At 32.5% G+C, this 20,950-nt stretch overlaps 1 protein-coding gene, 1 long non-coding RNA gene and 1 pseudogene across 3 annotated transcripts; all 3 read right to left on the bottom strand.

Moving 5' to 3' along the window:
• Positions 1–9,060: 9,060 nt before the first annotated feature.
• LOC131168917 (pentatricopeptide repeat-containing protein At5g64320, mitochondrial-like) lies at positions 9,061–12,926 on the bottom strand. 2 transcript variants are annotated; one of them, XM_058142258.1, is made up of 2 exons: positions 12,667–12,926; positions 9,061–12,263 (listed from the first exon to the last, which is right to left on the bottom strand). In XM_058142258.1, exon 2 carries the CDS (start codon positions 12,173–12,175, stop codon positions 10,001–10,003), a length of 2,175 nt encoding a protein of 724 aa, XP_057998241.1. In that variant the 5' UTR covers positions 12,176–12,263; positions 12,667–12,926; the 3' UTR covers positions 9,061–10,000. The 2 variants fall into 2 exon arrangements, with proteins under 2 accessions (XP_057998241.1, XP_057998242.1); XM_058142259.1 differs by lacking the exon at positions 12,667–12,926 and adding an exon at positions 12,367–12,519.
• An 899-nt stretch (positions 12,927–13,825) lies between these two features.
• LOC110636038 (uncharacterized) lies at positions 13,826–14,587 on the bottom strand. Its single transcript, XR_002491284.2, has 2 exons — positions 14,349–14,587; positions 13,826–14,194 (listed from the first exon to the last, which is right to left on the bottom strand). It is a non-coding gene; the product is annotated as an uncharacterized LOC110636038 (long non-coding RNA).
• Positions 14,588–17,378: 2,791 nt separating this feature from the next.
• Positions 17,379–20,527, bottom strand: LOC110636035 (MDIS1-interacting receptor like kinase 2-like; annotated as a pseudogene).
• Positions 20,528–20,950: the final 423 nt, after the last annotated feature.

The raw sequence follows: 20,950 nt of genomic DNA, 5'->3' as shown, positions 1-20,950 counted from the left end.
TAATCATACTTTAGTGGAGTTAAAATTAATCAAGACCCATTAAGTTCCTTAATTAATCTGTAAATCCTCTTAATCCTTAGTCTATTTCTAGATCTAAGTTAATTAAGTCTAATTTCTTGATTATCTATCACAAGGCTTTCTCCTTTCGGTGCTTCAACCATGGATTAAGAACAACACTTAATGAGATCCTACACTAAGCATGTCATTGAGCACACAAGAAATGAATAAAACTCATTAAAACCACAAAATATGGATTACCCATTCAAAATCCATAAAATATCTCAAATATTACATCCCAACTCCATAATCTAATGAAAACTACTCACTATCCATAATATTTACAAGAAATTCTGAGTTAATATGGAAATAAATCTTTAATCTAAGCTAAAAACTAGGAAACCCAATACAAGAAAGGTAGGAAATATGCAAGAAAGGAAAGAAAACTCTAAATCTGTCTAGAAAATGGAGAGGTGACGTTTTTGCTCCCCTTTTTTACTCTTCTGCTGCTGCTCCTTTTCTTTTCTTTTTCCTCTTTCTTTCTAAAATGAGATAAGGGCCTATTTATATCTTTTTCTTTGACAAGTAGCCCTAAAATGGTATGTTTGAGGTGTGTTTTTATGAGGGAATCTTCTGCCAGCTCATTATGAAGACTTTATGGAACTGCATAAGTGGACTACATAAGTTATGCAGTCCCTTATGCAGTTTTCGGCTAGTTCCTGGGCTCTCTGTGCGAAGCTGCTTGAGCAGGGTGCAAGACTGCATAAGTTATGCAGTTTTCTGTGAGGTTGCATAAGCAAGGCATGAATCTGCATAAGTTATGCAGTAACTTATGCAGATTTCGGCAGGTTTGGAAAATTGTTTCTTCTCCTTGTGCAGAACTGCACAACTTATGCGGCAAGTTATGCGCAATTTGGCCAATGCATACTTCAACTTTGAAACTTGTTTTTGACATCTTTAGCTGTAGAAATCACTCTTTAATGGCAAAATTTCTTTTTTAGTCCCTCAAAAATACCATTTTTCCTACAAAATAAAGTAAAATTACAAATTAATCCAAAAATTGGCAATCATGAAAAACTATCTAAATAACTAATAAAATTAGCTAAAAGTGACTAACAATCAAATAAAATGGCCACGAAATTAAACCTAAATGACTATGCAAAATGCATGTATCAAGAATAGACAGGCAGCGATGCCGACAGCAATGTTTTACAAGCCATATATTATAGAAGGCAACTAAAAAGAGACAGTTCTCGACTTTGAATTGAAATCAGGCAAACCTGTCAAAGATCTGTTCAATCAGCCATTGTTGCCGTGGAATGATACAAGGAATGGTTTCATCTCATAGAAGATGTTTTATTCATTTTATTTAAAAAAAAAATAAATAAAATAAAAAAAAAAAACTGAAGAGAAAAAGAAGAGCGTTACAACCGGTACCTATAATCTCGTTCCAAGTCTCCACTTTCACCTAATCAATTGAACCAGTCCTGGCAAGACTTTGGCTCCTTACATTTACCTTTACCAACATTAATTAGCACCAAATCTTGGAGGGTTAAGTTTGAACCAAATTCAGCATTGGATAATGACAGTTCTAAATTTTGTATGAAAACATGAACCCAAAATTATCAATGTGAGTGAATGGATATGTGCACGTTCGTCAAATTTTTTTGGGGACTTGGAAAGACGATTTCTGAATTAAATAATATATTTACCTATAATCTCTACCAAGTCTCCACCTTCACCTAATCGATTGAGACAGTCCAGGCAAGACTTTGGCTCTTTACGTTTACCTTTCAAAGCATTAATTAGCACCGTATCCTGGAGGTTAAGTTGGAATCAAAATCAGCATTGGAGAATAGCACTTTGGCATTTTGCGTGAAGATATGAACTCAAATTATCAATCTGACTGAATGGAAAAGTAATTGAATATGGTTTCGCAAGAATGAATCTGTGGAATTGTATTAATATTTGCATTTTTCTTGTCTAAATCTATTAAATATGTAAACCCAGTCTAAATAAGAATTTCATATTTCTTTCCTTTGAATAATTCCGTTCCAATCTTTGAATCTTCCTATCTTCGCACCAGCTATTAATGTAATTGTACCACACCTTTTATTACAATTTTTTTAAAAAGAAAGATCTAGTTTTCGTAGAGTACAACCATGGTGTTCAAGGAGTTGGCAACAGGGTTGATGTCTTCTGGTTGCCGACTGCACGAGAGGGCTTGTCAAATGCAGGTTAGGCTGCTGGCGTCCTTCAGGATGATGTTGGCTACCATGGAGACGTTGCTAAGTTATTGGGCAATTTCGCATTAATTTTTTTTATTAAAAATAGAGACACATAAACGTAGCACTTTAAGACAGGACTTGACATTTTGATAAAATCATAACAATTATTATCAAAACCTTTCATTTCATACAAGCGTTAAGTGCAAATCTAATTGCATTAGGGAGGATGACCGAGGCACTTTGCCAGCAGCGCTACAGCCCATGGTGGCCCGCAGTAATGGCGCTATGCTGATTCTTCCTTACTAGTAGTGTGCTTAATGACTTTTCGCATTTTTAGCTTGAACGTAACATATTCCTTAAACTCATGCCCTTTGATTTGATATTAATTATAAGGTTACCACTACCCTTTGCTTTTACAAATTTTATAGAAAAAATGCCATTAAACACTCATGCCCAAATAAATTTTATAAATATGTCATTAAATATTGCTATGTGTCATTTTTTTTATTAATATTAAATGATTTAGTTAATGGTAGACCCTGAATTTTTTTTTATTTTTTAGATAATGAAGTAACTTATTGTTAAGGATGTATGTTAGTGTTGTGCGGGGCTGCCCTTGGAGCTGAGTAGAGTAATGATGCAGGTGGTTGCTTTTCTTCCATGCTAGGAGAAAATAAACTGACTTATTTTTTAAAATAAAATAAATAAAATAAACATGACTACACTTCTCAAAAGGTTTTTATTGTAGTGTCCATTTTGGGATATTTATGTTTATTTTTAACAAATAAATATTATTGTATTAATAAACACTATAAAACAACATCTTATTGTTTAGAGTATAAAATAATAAAAAAAAATAACAAAAGCAGTTTTAATGATAACGAAAGCCCATTGGGCTCCAATAAGGCTCACATTACATTGAAAAGCCCAAGCAACTACTACCCTAGAATTATATTAAGACCAATAAGGCTCGGATCCTCAATGCATCCAAAACCAACTCAACCATCAATGCAAGTGGGGTAGGCATTAATTGGTTTAATTTGATTTAGTTTAAAAACATTAAAAATTAAATTAATAAATATTTTTAATAAATTAAATTAAATAGAGTAAAAAAATTGAATCTAAATTAAAATTTTTAATAAATTAAATTGAACTAAATTAATTTTATTCAATTTTAATTGATTTATCAATTTGGAGTATATATCTTTTTTTTTACGTAATTTGAACTCATTTTAAAATTCAATTTCAGTTATGTTTCATATTTTAACATTAATTCAAGACTTAACAAGAATTAATTAAAAAAATACATTATTTAATTTAGCTCTATCATTTTTTTTATAATTGAATAGAGCTAAATAGATTAAATTTCTTAAAATTATAAATTAAATTAAATCAAATTATATGAAAGTTTTAAATTAAATGAGTTTAGCCAAATTCTGCAGACTCGTAAAATGCAAGGTGGTGTTATTATCATCTGCCAAAATCATTGATCTTGGTTGCATTAGGACCCTTTCATGCATGATATAATTTGGCTTCATTTTATTTTCATATATAAAATGTGTATGAACATGCCATCAACAGAATATCCTGTATAATTACACTAATTAATAGCTGTTGTGATGCTACGCACTATTGTTAATGTCTACGAAAAAGAGGAATAACAACCAATAGAATACTCACAAAAATAATTTTATCTGAATTTAAATTTTATTAATAAATTCAATATTTGAAACCATATTCAATTTAATTAAAATTCATTTTAAATTATACATATTCATCATAAACCCAATTATCATTATTCAAATACCATTATATTTTTATTTAAAATTTTATATTTTATTAATAATTTACATTTTAAAAGTTTAACAATTCTAAAAAAATTATTTAATTTCTATTTAAAATATAATACCTCAAAATTTATAATATTATTATAAAAATATATTATATATCTAATTAATTATTATATAAATAAATTCAAGTAATAAGTATCTGATACATAAAATTTAAATTTAATCCAAATCCATCGTAAATAATATTAAATTCTAATTAATTCCATATCCAATTACACACCATTTGGATTTATCATATTATGTCAAAATTTGCTGTTATTTCTAAAGCTATTTATTTTTTACAAGAAAGAAATCAATCTAACAAGTAAATTCTAAAAAGAAATTACAGGGTTGTATATGTTCCTATTCCAAGGGCTGCTTCACTTTTTTATAATTGTAGGAGTACTTGTATCATACCATTGCATTTCATTCCAAATTTCCACTTTTTATTTAGTTGCTTGAAAGAAATAAAGGTACTTTTTAACCTATAATTCTATTTCTCTCTTAAAATTTTCCCTTTTTTTCTGGGGAACAGGGTCTGACTGTTGCCAATATGTCAGCGACAACATTCCCTCAAACACTTGATTGGCAGCATGGAAATCTTCTTCAGGTATACTTTTTCTAATAAATGTTGTCATATTATAAATTTTGCTGGCCACTGACTTCGGTGATACTTGATACCCCGCAACTTAGTTGCCTTGGAGTCCAATGGCTGGTTCGTAGTCATATTATTTCTTTTGCACTGACAAGCATCATAGATTGGAAGTGCTGCAGCAGGAATGAGACAAAGGCTTTCTTGCTTGTCTCTTCCAATAGTTCTTTTCCTTTCTCCCTTCTTTCTAATTTCTTTATTTCTCACCTTGCTAATTGATACTCTCTGTTCTCTCTTCTTTTCTCTCCTATGTCATGTTCTCAAGTTAAACTATTTTGCTAAAAATATGGGTAGATGGATTTGCCAACTCAGGAAATATTTGTCTCTGTTCATTGTATTCTTTATCTTTATTTTGCTTCATATACTCGAGTTAACCTTCTTTTAAGACTATTGTTTACTGAGTTTCTTCTGATGCAGTTAAGCCTCTATACCGGTTTCTTATCATATCAGCTGTAGATTTTCTTTTGGTTTCATCGTGAGCTTCTTATCCTGTTTTTCTAAATACCCTTCTTTCCTGTCACTATCCAGTGCATTGAGCAAGGCATTTCATCAGTGTCCAAAGAAATTGGTAGACAGCCAGCTGAAAATTAGATCAGATGCAAATGTTTGCTTCAGCAGTGGCAGGTAAGGACTGAACCTTTCAGCAATTCATGTAGGTATAAAAAGTTACTGTAAATTTAAATGCAACTGAGTTTTTAGTATGTTGGATGTGGAGTTCTACCACTGTTCATCAGACTAACCAATTTCAGCTTCTTGCAATTGCAGAACTTGCATTTTTCCGTAATTCAATTGTCCAATCTGATGGACCAAATTTTGGGCTTTGGAAATTTCCCAGCAGATCATTCGTGTTATCAATGAAATATATTAGTGATAGTGCTAACTCCTGGGCATAGGTGGAGGGTTCAGTAAGTGATATGCTGTTCTTTCATGGCTGATGTATACTTTATATTCACCATACATTTGTAACTTTATAAAAGCTGATTACAACAATAACATGTCAGCAATTTTGAAATGATTTTTGCCCGTCTATTTCCAGTCTTTACAGAGAAATTGTGCTTTCATGCTTTCCTGGCAAGCGTGTCTGATGCTGGCACGTTAACTTCTTCTAGCTTTGTTCTTTTCTTTTTCTCCTTTCCATTTTACTGAGAAATATGAAGCTTTCTTGTGGATTAAACTCCTGTATGGTATGTGGGAAATACAAAAGAAACCTTTTATAGACAGAATAAAATAATAAATGTTATTTGTACAATTATAGCAAAGGAAAAGGATGCTACATTCCAGTGATTTTAGAAATTTGAGAAAGACATGTTCTATAATGCAATCAGTCTAGCATACAGGGGAATGTTTTCTTTCAACAAAGGTGACACTGGGGTGCAAACATTTTCTTCTTTGTGGTATTATGCGACACTAGAACAGCAGTCTTGCATAATTTGCGATTCAGATACGATAAAAGATGAGAAGAAAGGAGTTATATGAAGGTGAAAGGTACAGACGAATCCTTGGTATTTGGTTGATTGACAATGGGAAATTGCCAAATAGGTAGTGGAACGTAATAAGTGCAAATTTCATCGTCCCAAAGATCTTCAATTGTCTTGTATAGACTTGTTGTCTCTTTAACATAAACCTCTCCTTTCATGATCTTCCTTACCTCCAATTTGTCAATGCCGACAAAATCTTGATCGTCCAATTAGAGATCTCAGGCCTCCATGTTTCTGATTGAAGCTCTTTACAATGCTGCTAGCCCCTTTGGATAGGCCCCACAACCTGAAAAAATACCTTAAAAGGTCGGGCTCTATCGTTACTTAAAGATGTTTTAAAGCTCAATTGGCTAAATTGAATTGGCTTGATCTTTGGACTTAGTAGATAGATGATACAGGTAGTAACGTGATTTTCATTGCCTGAGATGAAGCGGTGCTGTGTTTAAGAGCAATGGATTTTACGATTGGGCTTTCAGCCACACACTTGTTTCCATGAATTTCCAGGCCCACCAAGTGGTGAACGGGTGCTTACCCTTTAGTGCTTGACTTACTTCCATCGATTCGTGATATATCCATTTGTCATATGCCACGTAGTTTGAGTTTCACTAAAAGTTAAATTAAAGAAAAAAAAAATCGTATATTAAACTTTAAAGTGTATTCGGTTAAAAGTTAAAAAATTAAAAATTAAATGTTACCTTTATAAATTTTACTCTTAATAAGGATAATTATTAATCTAAACTTTCAAATATTAACATTTAACCTGATGGGAAGGCAAAAAAAGTTAATTTAGTACTCAAATAATATTAACAAACAGTTAAAAGTTATAAAGATAACAATTACCCCTTATTAATCTCGTATCAAAATATTAAACACTTTCTAAAAAAGAAGTTTGTCACTACTTTAATCTAACAAATATTTTTTTTTTAATTAGTGATGTAAATTCATATTAACACTGGCTTTATTAATTAGCATTTTTTTGTATCGAATTTCTATTTTGTTAAAAATAAAATTATATAATTTTCTTAATAAAAACTATTGTGTAAAAACAAAATATCATATATAATATAACAGCGTTTAACTTTATCTCAAAAATTAATTTAATAAAAAATTTATTTAAACCTTATAAAAAGCACAAATATTTTATCTGAAACCAATTTCTGCAGCACAACAGTACCGAAGCAAAATCCAATAACTTTACGATCTCATTGCTAGAGAAGTCGCTGACACTTATGCAACTACACGTTCCCAAAAGGATCTCCCCGTTCCAGCCCGTGTGGATTCAACCTCAAAGTCATCTTCGTTGGGCACATGCACAGGATCACAAACCCCGGGCTTCAGCTTCACTGGCCAGTGCACCAGATACTCTATCACCAAGTTTCCATAATCCACAAAGTAACAACACACATCTAAAATATATGTTTCTACAACTACAACCAAAGAAGATTGTATCGAATTTTTTCTAGATTCTCCTCTCTTCCCTAGGCCAATACTTGGAAACTATATATGTGCATGATAACAATTTTTATTATGTATAGATATTGATTCTGTTAAGTAGATCATACATATAAGATATACATTAATTGCTGTTTATATTATTTATCCTATAGGGTCAAGACACATATATATGTTAGGGTATTACATGAAAATGCTAGCTAGCTATCGAACTATCAATATTTTGGTTCAAGGAAAGGCAAGAAATGTCTCTTCACCAGCTACCAGTTTAGATGCAGTGTCACCACATTTTTTTTTTTTTTTACCTGGATAGAAAAGACAAAAATAATTCAGCGATGAGAATGAACTGCTGTTAAAACTTTGATAATTTTAATATTTCTATATAAGCCACTCACACATTTCATCCATAATTGATATGCGATCCTAAAGCACTATAACCTTTTCATTGTGCATTGCCATTTTTCAGATTTCTAATTAATAATTAAATATGCCTAAATATTTGTTGACTTTGAACTTAAAATAAAATTTGTCTCGACATGCAAAGAATCAAGCCATTTTTATATTTCTTTTCTAAAGAAATCAAGTCAAATTAAAAAAATGAAAAGGTTATCAGAAACCCCTTGAGCGAGGCCTGTTAACTAAGGCATTCATAGAGTTTAACTGTTGCATTGATAGAACATTAATTCACAAAAAGCTACCCATTCCCACAAAATATGACAGTAATCCATTGATTAAAAAGGTTGTCAAAGCCGGCTAAAGACCCGATTATGTAGCAGTGTAACTTGATCCCCTTTCCACCTTCCCTTGGAAATAATTAAAAAGATGCAAACAGATTAAAAAATAATAATAAAAAATAAAATGTTTAATTTTATCTGTATATTTATATACCTATTAGATTTATTGAAAAAATTCGATTTAATCTATTTTTAATTTTTTATTCAAATTGATCAAAAATTTTTCATTTAAACTCAATTTATCTCAAAAATTAAAATTCATGTACTAATTTTCTTGATTTAAATAAAAAAAAAAGAGTTCAATTTCTTAATTTCTTGATTTAAATCTAAAAATTAAGAAATTAATTTTTTTATTTTCTTATTTTTAGGGCTAAATTGAACATAAAAGTTATCAATTCCACATTTCAAATTGGAATAGTTTGGAACCATCTTGAAATCTACTCCTCTTAATGCCAAAAAAAAAAAAAAAAAAAAAAAGGAGACGCTGTTTCCGTACATACATTATTGCCTGCATTCTTATATACAGCACAAGAGAGTTGATACATTACGTTGTACCAGGCACCAAGCTCCACTGCTTCATTCCGTTACTGGATGAATACCGAAAAGAACGAAATTCCCCGGTGCCTTGTGCCCTTGTCTGCAGAATTAAAAGAAAATATCAGTTATACCATGAAGAAAACAAACGAACAATGAAGAAATAACACAAGGACGAAGTAAGAGTCAACAAATCTAACCAGTAGCTCGCACACGAAAAAAAATAAAATAAAATATAAATAATAAAAAAAAAAACAGTGAAAGGGGAACAAAATAGAAGAAAATTTAAGTGTAATTGAGACAAACTACTCAGACTTAGCTAGCAAACATATTCACCGAGTGGAGTTCAAACACGAGTAGCAAGTTAAGCCAAATTTAAGTATGATAATGCTCGACCAAAGTAGTTCGGGAGCCTAATCTAGCATTTCAAATATATTTTATACTATACTATTTAAATAATAATTTATGATATTAAGTTTCAACTCAAGCCTTAATTCAAGATCAATAACTTTAATAGCAATTGAGTTTAGTTTGTGTGTCCAACCGAGTTGTGAATGAACATGAAAAGATAGGAATACAGGATTAGATCAAGCTTGAGTTGAGTTTTCTAATCAAATCAAGTTAGAGGAGTAGTAGTACATTGTATTGATTTGACTTGGCTGGACAGCACCCCTATGAATATTGAACCAATGGTAATCCAGATTTCAGAAAGGCCCTCTTGATATCCATATTCAGTTCATCTACAAACCAGGATTAACTTCAGATACTCATCATCTATGTTCAACTTCAACTACTCAGCTTTTAGAGCAGCACCAACCTTTCGTAAACACATGGTGATACACTCATCTCCTGTAGTAGACCAATCTGCAAAAGGTAAATGAAAGTTAGCAAATCAACATTAATGTAAAATCCAAAAAAAAGAAATGCAAATCACCAACTACTGACCATTAAGTAGCAAGGAGTAGAAGGATCAGGCAGCTCATATTGTGTGAAATTGCAACGAACAATATTTTCCATTTGGATGCAGCTGGAAGGGATCAATTAACGATGCCTAAGCAAATTCGTCTTCCAAGATCAGAAGCTCCCTTCCAGTGAATTAAAACTGAGAATAGGATGAAGTTTTACTCTCATTGCCACTTTTTTTAAAAAAATTGCTGACCAAAATATACCATGTTACATCATTAGGTACAAAGTCATTCTTGACACTTTGATGGAGGAGTAAACATGCATCGTCAAACATTCCATCTCTGCAATGCCAACAAATCAAAGTGTTATAAGTAATAGCATCAGGTTGTATTCCTTCAACCTGCAATTTGTCAAAGAGATTGACAGCCTCCCGAATGTTCCCCATCTTGCATAAACCATTAATCAGGCTGTTGTAGCTGACAATGTCAGGTGCCAAACCTCGATGAATCATATCCCTTAGAAGCTCAAGTGCATTACGTACTTTGCCAACTCTACAAAGGCCATTGATCAATATATTGCATGAGATATTACTGGGAATTAGATCCTTCCTGATCATTTCTTCAAACAATCCCAATCCTTTCTTAATGGCCCCAGCTTTGCAGAATGCTTTTATTAGGCCATTGTAAGTGATTTTATCAAGAGGGCATCCTCTGAATAACATATCATTTACAAGCTTAAGTGCTTCTTGAATTGCACCTCTCCTCAAAAAGGCATGAATCAATGTGTTGAAAGTTACAGTATTGGCAATAACACCCTCCAATAACATATCACGATAGAGTCCTAAGGCTTCCTCCATCTCATCAACCTTGCATAAACCAAATATTAGAGTATTAAATGTAAATATGTCAGGCTTACATCCTTTGCTTGACATTTCACCAAGCATCTCCAAAGCTTCATGAACCTTCCCACCCTTGCATAAAGCACATATTAGGGTGTTGTATCCCTCTAAACTCAAACCAAGTCCCTTAGCTGACATCTCATTTAAAACATGACCAACTTCATCTAATTGACCTTTCTTACAGAACCCATCAAGCAAAATAGTGTATGTCATTACATTGGGCTTGCAACCACTGACAGCCATCTCATCAACCAATTCAAGAGCTGAACCCATAAGCCCCTTCTTGCAAAACCCATGTATCAGTATGTTAAATGTGAAAAGATCAGGCCTACATCCATCCTTTAACATCTTATCATACAAAAAACCCTTAGCTTCATCCAAGCGGCCACTCTTTACATATCCATTAATCACGATATTGAAGTGCACTGCATTTGGAACAGGGATTTTGTTCAACAACACCTGGGCTTCATCTACTTGTGCCGCTCTACACAACCCATGCATTAGAACTCCATAAGTCATATCATTCGGGGTGAAACCTCGGACAAGCATGCGGTCAACCAATTTTGCCCCCTCATGAATTCGATTAAGCCTGCACAATCCATAAATAACATCATTGAAGGTATCAACATCAGGAATGCATCCCATCAGGAACATTTCCTCCAGAAATTTCAATGCTTCATTCACTCTATCTCTTTTCGAAAGTGCATGTATGAGAGTCTGGTAGACCACAGAATTTGGCACACACCCATATTTTGTCATGTCTCTAAGCAGTGAGCAAGCATTATCAACTTCATTAACCATACAGAGCGCTTTCATCACCACCCCAAATGTGTAAACAGTGGGTAATACACCCTTACTCAGCATGTCGTAAAAAATATTTGATGCAACACTAGGGCAGTTACCAGCTACCAGTATCTCCAACACAACATTATAAGACTTAAATGTTGGCTCACAAGAATAAACACATTTCATATCCAACAACAGCCTAGTAGCTTGACCAGGCAAACTAGCTCTCCCATAAGATTTCATAATACATATGAAGAGGGGCTCTCTAAAAACAATCCCTTCCTCTTTCATCTGCAACAACAACCTATCTATAACTTTAAACTCTTTGGCTTCACCAAGCTTTTTGATTAACACATAGTACACCTTAAATGTGTGACAATAGCCCTTCTGGGCACCTGCCCATTGGAATATTGCCATTGATGTGGATACATCAAGTGGCAATTCAAGCAGTTTACAGAGTTGAAAAGGGGTGATTTGATTAAAAGATTTTCGAAGCTCTTTGAGGTCAAACGGTCTGAGTAATCTTTCCCATTCAGTTTCATGAATTGCCCCATCATGTTTCGAGTTAACATTACCATAATATCTAAAAAATCCAGATGGAAAAAGAACGAAATAAGGGTTCTTAGGCAAAGACTGCAGGGCTTTGCCCACATGAGCTGTGAGCTTCGCTCCTTTTAGCATTAGTGTCCAGAAAGAACTCGGGCATCTCCCGAAAAAGAGTTCACTTTACCTCAATTCTTAATTTGCATGCTAGAAAACTATTATCCACCTGTAAAAGAAAGCACATGAGTTTGAGACTATATATACAGTTTAAAAAACTGAAAGATATTAAATGGGAAATGTATAGTTCTAAAGGAAACATAAAACAGCACCCTATAGGATGGGCATGAAGAAATGTGTGCCTAAATGAGAAATACGTAACATATCGCAAGTAAGAGCCAAGCTACTTTGTAGCTCCAACTTTTGCTCCCCAAACACTAGTCAAGCATCAAGCAATTCATCAAATGGTGGGAAAAGCCCATCAATTCTTCTTCTTCTTCTTCTTCTTCTTTTTTCTCTCAAACAGCAAGCAACTGATCAAGTCGAAGAACACAGCCACATTAATCCTATATAATCAACAAATCAAAATCATTGTAATAGCATTTCAAGAGGGAAGGAGGAGGAAGTGGTGCCTGAAACACGGAGCTTCAATTGTCCGACTGGCGGCGTCGTTCGAGTTGAGAAAGCTTCAGGGAAACGAATCAAGACAAAATAGAAAGTGGGTTGTCAATGTTGTGAGGCTGTCTGTGCCATAGAAGATTAAGGGAGCCGTTCAAAACAGAAAGCGGAAGCTTGCAGGTAAAGCAAGGAAGGAAAGGAAATTCGGGACATTCAATATCTGATCGTCGCCGGCCGTCGCTGTCGCCTAGGAAATTTGATGGAGCCAAATCGAAAGCTCAAAACAAAAAATGGAAGCTTGAATAGGAAAGCTGGTAAAGGAAAGAGAATTAGGGATGGGAACCAAAATCGCGGGTGTGTTTTATGGATTGCAAGTAGTTCTTGAGAAAGTAAGTTTTAGGTAAAAAGTTAAATTAATCCCTTAATTTTAGTCCGATAATTTTTTTTTTACAGAAGTCCAATAATTTAATAATCATAATTTTTTTATTAGATTAATTAAATCTTTTATATTTTATATTTTAACTTTCAATTTAATCTTTTATATAAAATTAAGAAAATTACTCAAAATCAAAACTTTATTTCTTTCACAATTTCACTTCGTCATCGTTAATATTTTCTTATTTTTTTATTCTTTAAATTTCATAATTAACCTATTTAAAAATATTACGACCCTATTTAAATATTATAATTTTATAAAAATTTAATTTAATTAATTTTTTTATTAATTTTCATATTTAAAATAAAATAATTTAAATTCTTTTTTATGTAATCAATCTTTAATAAAATAGATTTAATTAGTATATAAATAAGATTAGAGCTTAGTAATAATACCCATGATTAGCATTATAATTATTCCCAACTTTCTTCTATTTATTGTTTAACCAATTAAATCTTAAGTTGAACTTCAATTTGATATTAAGAAGAAAAATAAATAAATAAATAAAAATATAATAATAAAAAGTGATTCATTTAAGTGGCAACGGGACATTTAATAGTTAAATAATTGCCTAAAAATTTTATTTTATTAATGGTCCTTTAGGTTGTCAGTTATTTTTATGAATCATGAGACTGTAATTATCATCCTATTAGCTATTAAATATTTTCTTTTTTTAAATTATTGATATAACGAAAAAGAAATTATAATAATTAAATGGGATTTTGCTAATCCATGTGTCGTAAAGTTTTAGATAAACCATCCATTTTCGTTTTTATTCTAAATAAGCAACAATTTACAAGTCCATACAAGGCAAGGTTCACATCAGAACTTCAGCGAGCAGATAGAAGATATCGCCAATAGCAATTGAGGGAGCTAGCTTGGCAGAATCCAGGAAAGAACTCCAGCCGACAGATCCACTTGCAGATATTAAATTATTGTAGCAAATGATCTTCATTATTCCTTTCTTATAATTATTTAATTAATTAAGCATTGCAAATTAAAATTAGGGGATTTTCCACCGGAAGATTGCATTAAAAGAAGTTAATGAACGGCAGGAGGCGTCGTAGTCCTATAGTGGCCATCCCAAGGATCATCCATCGCCTTGACTGCAACAAGAAGAAGAAGAAAAATATCATATACTTCATTTCGTCCTGTAACTTCATATGTGTGCACTTAAAATTCCATGTAAAAAGAGAAACTGCAAAAGCTGAAAGCTACCATTATGAGTTAATTCAGGAACCAATAGACTTGGGTACTTACCAGTCACATGAGGCTTGGAAGACTCTAGCAGATCCCTTACTCCCATTGCAGAGGCCAAGAGGAGAATGAAAATCAAGAAAACCTGCCCGAGAAACAAAGTTATCTTGGTACCCATTTTCTTAATATACCAATTGAGTTCATCTTTTCTACATTTATAGCCGCTAATAGGCTCCTTATGAAGACCTGCTTTCAATTTAAACTGTTTATTGTGCAAGGAAGACTTTTCATGAGCTAAGAACTTAAGACATTCAAATTTCAAATTAAGAATGAATCCAAATTCTTTAGAAATAAAAATAAATTAAATAAAATTAATGAAACATATAAATTTGATTTGACATTTCAATCTTCAACAATTGACAGAATAATTCCCTAACGGTAAGAAAGAAAACTAGCATACATACAGATAGCCGTAGGTTGGGGTTTATTTTTTTTTTTCTTAAATTCAAGTCTACTACTTCAACAACTCCACAGAAAATGGAATAGTCTTGAGAGAAATTATGAAGTTGGTGAAACAGGAAAATGAAATCCTTCTTAATGTGACCAATTCATCAGTTTACACGTTATTTTTATTAACATTAAAAATAAATATTCCTTAATATATATATATATATATATAATATTTAATTTATATTCTTAAAAAATTAGCACATCATAATTTTAAGTAAAATATATAATAATTTTTATTAAACTCATTATAATTTTAAATAATATATTAATTATAAATTAAATGAGTAATAAATATGTAATTTACTTTAACAAAAAAAAAAAACATTAAGAAATTCTTTCCCTTATCTACTATTGTTCAGTTCCGATTGCAGCGCCTGACTTGCCTACATTGCTCCCACCAGGGCAATTTGACTCTAAAAAAATTAAAAAAAAAAAAAGGAGGGGGTAATTGTGAATTCAGTACTACACAATCCAAAGTATTCATTACTTTTTCAGTTTTAAAATGCGTATTTCAGGTTTCTCCTTATTTTAAGTTTTATGATTTTTTTTCTACTTTTTAAAGTAAAAAAAATTATTATAATATTAAATTCGAGTAAAATATTAATTAAATTATTATTTAATTTAATTAATATAAATAATTAAATTATTTTATATATTAAAATAATTAATTAAATTAATATTATAATTTAACTATTTCTATTTATTTTTTATTTTTATATTTTCTTTGTGAAATTTATAACCTTAAAATATAAATAAACTTTTTTATGAATTAATATATATATATATATATATATCTGCGATTCTTGGCATCGAGGGCGGAGCTACACTTGGGTCAAAGGAGCGCTGGCCTCCCCGAAGTTTTTAAAATTTTTTAAGGGTATAATAGTAATTTTTTAAAATATTAATATTTTTTTAATTATTATTATATAAGTTTTATGAGATATTAAGTCTCATAAAATTTTAATAAATATTTTAAAATTTTTTAAAAGTATAATATAGTATTGTTTCTCAAAAATTAGTTATTGTCTCAATATTTTAAAAAGTTTTAAGAGTATTACTAATTTTACAAAAAATAAAAATTTTAAATTTTAATTAAATGATACTAATAGTGGAATATAAATTTTTTTATAAAAAAATTTAAGATATTATTATTTCTTAGTTTATTTTTTATCATTAATTTTATTTTACTGTAATTGCTAATTTTCTTTTTAAAATTTAAATTACTGGATATATTATCAAATGAAATGCTAGTATATTTATTTTGTCTATTTTTTTTATTAATTTAAAATTTTAGTGACTTTCTTTTCATAATCGTATTGCTATTATTGAAATTTATTCCTCATTATAATTTTCTTATACTTAAATTAAAAAAAAAACTTATAAATTAATTTTATATCATTTATTTTATTTAATTTATAATTTTAATTAAATTTATTTTTCATGGTAACTATAAAAAAAAATAAATTCGAGATAAATTAGATAATTTTTTTAATTTTAAGTCATTAATATATTGTAAATATAATAATTTGTAATGTTAAATATTTATTAATTTTTTTAATTAATAATAATTTTTATTTAATTTTTAACTAATAAATTTTATTTTTAAAAATTTTTTCGTAAATTCATATTAATTTTATAAATTATATATTTTTTTAATTGGGTCCCTAATCAGGGACAAAATTTTCGGCTGAGCGCGTTGATTAACAGTATTCAATGACGGTCTATGTACGTTATCGTAGGAATATTTGCCGTATAGCTTTTTTTTTTATGCAATTCTTTTTACTGTGGATCAGCGAAATCATTACAACTGTGGACTTGATTCATAAACGTGGAAGTCCACAACTCCAATGTGGCGTGGAACCCTAATTTACCTGTGTAAGTATTTTTATTAAATTTAAATTTTCTTTTCCTCCCTTATTAAAAAATAATTTATGATTTATTAGTAAGAGTACATTATTAAAAAAAAAAGACAGCAAAATGTGATTGGTGAGTCATCAAGTATTGTCTTGTAGTTGGAGGTTTAAATTCCAATAATCCCATTCCTTTAGCAATTTCTTACGTACCAACAAAAATTAGCAAATTGGTGGAAGCCAAGCCATGATAAATGACATGGGTTTATTTATCTTTCAAAAAATAAACATGGGTTCATTTACTGCCTGCTTGGGCTGTTGCATTCTTGGCTTCTCCATGCATTATGAGTTTTTTTTGTAAATAAAAATTAATTTTGATTAGAATTTAAATTTAAATTCTCATAATATTAAAAATAATTTCAGTATTACCATATTAAAACTTTATTGAGAATATGTAAATGTAAAATTTTTATATCAAAACGAGATAAAATGAGTTAAGGATGTGTAAATGAGTATTACATACTCATATATCTATGGCTTTAAAATTTTGGATTAAATTTAATGTCAAATTTATGAATATCTTTAAGGCCATAAAAAAAATAAAAGATTCTTCTCAGCTTTGGGCTAACAGACTTTAGATGAGTTCACTGGAAATTTGAAGATGGGCTAACAGACAATCATACATAAAGAAGCTTAATGCTTTTCAATAATAATAATAATAATAATAATAATGATAAAAAGTTTAAGAACTGCATATTTTTGTAATATAGTGCGAGGGGCGATTTAAAGATGGACATTTACGTGATATATACAAATTAACAAGTTTAATTTCTAAGCCTGCCAGAAATTCTGGTGGCAGTCCAATTGCAAGTTTCTTCAACCAATTGGACCAGCCTAGCAGATTTCCTTATCGGAACTAGCCTTCATTTCAAGAAGCTGAGATACAGTTCTCATCGATGGTCGAGATTGAGGATCGGCTCGCAAACATGAGAGTGCGATAGTTAACATACAGGACAATTTATCAGCAAGTTGTTGGCCTGGGGGAGGCGATACACGTGCATCTAACACATCTTCTAAGTGGATGCATCGGTTAGTCAATGATTGTAGACAGGATATGAGTTCCCCTGGATGCTTTCCGATCATAACTTCTAATGTTAGAACGCCAAAGCTATAAACATCACATTTCTCGCTCACCACGCCTGTGTAAGCAAGCTCTGCAAATAAGTAATGAACGGTATATGTTAACAGGACTTGGAATTTTGCTGGAAGCACAAAAAGTAAGCAACCTAATAGAGTAAAATTCAGAAGAGCAACCATTAATATAGATTTGGAGCTTACCTGGAGCAACATAGCCATATGTGCCTGCAATGGTTGTCCAATTAGATGAATCAGGCTTCAAAAACATGGCAGTGCCAAAATCTGAAACATGCGCTTCAAGTTCAGAGTTCAATAGGACATTTTTACTCGATATGTCTCGATGAACTACAGGAGGATCACAATCATGATGCATGTAAGTTAAAGCATGAGCTACACCTTTAATAACCTTAATCCTCTTTTCCCAATCCAACTCCTTGGCTCCTTTGTCGCTGCTTAGCATATTAGCCAAACTACCCATTTTTATGAACTCATAAACCAAAAATGTATGCCTTCCTCGAGAACAGAATCCATGGAGTTTCACAATGTTACGATGGCGCAGCTCTGATAAAGCTGCGACCTCATTGGTAAAACTTTTTAACCTCTCAACCTCTCCATCTCTGCCCAGATAATTCAGTTTTTTCACAGCTAACATTTGAGAACCTGGCATTTCCACTTTGTAAACCTTTCCAGTTCCCCCCTCTCCAATGCAGTACAAGTCATTGAAGTTTTTTGTGGCTTTAATGATGTCTTCATACACAATCCTCCCATTGAAATAGCACATCGAGAATGGATCTTCCCGACTGCTTGATTTGCTTCTATCTTTTGACATATTTCTTGATCTCCATCTCCGGAGAAATCCAAGAACACCAACTAATGCAAGTGAAAGGAAAAGTCCACCTGCTATCGGAGCAACAACAATTACAACTCTGTTTTTCTTATTCCCATCACTTTTTCTCTCAGGTATGGCGTTGCACGGTCTCAGACCTTGGACCAGACCACTGCATAAGTCTTTATTGTTGCTATAAGCACTTGGTTGGAATGAACGGAAGATGTTGCTATCAGGAAGTGGACCCTCTAAATTGTTGTATGAGAAGTTGGCATCAATCAAACTCCACATGCTGCTGAGAGAAGCAGGAATTGAACCACTGAGATTATTGGAAGATATATTCAGTCGTTCTAAACTCGTAAGCTTCCCAAGCTGAGAAGGTATCCTCCAGTGAGAAAATTATGGCTCAAATCTAGCAAATCTTGTAAAGCTACAAGATTACCAATTTGATATGGGATTGTCCCGTTCAAGTTATTCTTGCCCAAGCCTAACAGTTGAAGTCTAGTGCAGTCGCCTATTTGATATGGAATTGGTCCACTCAGCATGTTCATAGAGAGGTCTAGAGACTGCAGCCTTGAAAGTTCTCCAATTTCCACTGGCACCTCACCTGAAATCCTGTTATCTTTCAGGCTTAGAAGCAACAGTTTGGATAATTTTCCGAATTGCACCGGTATCTCTCCGGAAATTTGATTGGAAGAAAGGTCAAGCACTGCTAGTCGGTTCAGTTGACTAATCTCAACAGCGATTTTGCCACTCAGCATATTCCCAGCAATTCTCATAACTGTGAGGTTCTGGCATTCTCCCCATTTTGCGGAGAGCTCACCTCTAAAATTGTTGAAACTTAGGTCAATATAAGTGAGATTTGGATACACTCCAAAATCTTGGTCTAGAGCTCCCGTGAGATGGTTATGTTCAAGCCTGACTCTATACAAGGTATGGCAGTTTTTTAGGCTTAATGGGATTGGACCAGAGAAATTGTTGAAGGCAGCTGTAAAGTTAATTAGCTTTCCACCTTGGCACACTTGTTGTGGCAATTGGCCAGCGAAGTTATTCTCAGAAAGGTGAAGAACGGTTAACGATGAAAGATTGCCCAATTGTGGAGGCACAAAACCGGACAATTTGTTTGTGAACAAGCGCAAATCAGTTAACTTGCTTAATCTGCCTAAATTTGGTGGGATGTTCCCAGAAAGGAGATTGCCGGAAAGGCGCATAACGGATAACTCACTCAAATTTCCTAAAGAACGAGGGATAGGACCATAAAAATGATTCTCATCTAGCGCTAGAAGAGACAGATATTTCAGGTTTCCTATTTCTTGGGGAATCCTGCCACCAAGCCCTGTAGTTTGAAAGAGTAAATTTTTTAGGCTAACAAGGCCAGTTTTGGCAGCACCTGTTCCATCAGGGAACAAGCGCGGGTCTAGCACACCAGTAATATTGTTTCGAGAAACGTCAAGCTCATAAACCTGAGTGAGATTGGCAAGAGAAAGAGGCAGAGTGCCGTTAAGAGAGTTGGTGGAAAGGTCAAGGAATTGGAGTTTAGAAAGTAACCCAATGTTGGACGGAATGGTGCCTGTGAGTCGGTTTACTTTAAGATCAAGACGAAGAAGATTTGGGAAGGAAGAGAAATCTAAGAATTGGAGAGTACCTGTCAAGCCTGTGTATGCAAGATTTATTTCAGTAACACTTCCTGCATCATTGCACATTATTCCTCGCCATTCGCAATGATTTGTGTTACTGGAATTGGCATCTTCCGGGGAAGGTACCCATGACTGGAGAATTGACTGATTTCCAAGGCTTTCTTTCCACTTGAGGAGGGCCAGAGCCTCTGCTGTTAAAGCGAAGCTTGCTTTACAGGAAGATAGTAATACTATCCAAGAAACCAAAAGGGCATATGAGATACAGTTCCCTTGGTTGGCCATAGCTGAGAAGGTTCTCGTTTCCCGCTAGCTAGTAGCTGGACATTTATCTTATGTGCACACGCATGGCTTACGTTTTGTTACTAATTGCCTCCAGCAAATACTAGTTTCTATCAAATTTGTGGAACAAAACTATGTCCGCGTTCACATAATGCTCAGGTATTCATTGAACCATTATCCCGAAGGCAAAAAGAATATGGAGATACTGTTCATTGCCAAATTACCGACTAACTCTGTCAAATCGTGTTATGGCTGCTTTTTATTGATAAATAATTGTATTAAGGATGCCTTTTTGGATTAAACATCATCTTAGCAACATTTGATAGTAGCATCCACCAATATGGGCACGTGTTGACGCAATATGAGGTCCAAGTCCAATGAGATATTAATTAAATGTTTCAAGTCCCTCGATGGTGGATGTCAGAT

This window comes from Hevea brasiliensis, unplaced genomic scaffold, assembly GCF_030052815.1.
Source record: "Hevea brasiliensis isolate MT/VB/25A 57/8 unplaced genomic scaffold, ASM3005281v1 Scaf395, whole genome shotgun sequence".
Classification (NCBI taxonomy): domain Eukaryota; kingdom Viridiplantae; phylum Streptophyta; class Magnoliopsida; order Malpighiales; family Euphorbiaceae; genus Hevea; species Hevea brasiliensis.
Note: the sequence above shows the minus strand (reverse complement) of the source record. Positions and strands in the feature narration are given on the sequence as shown.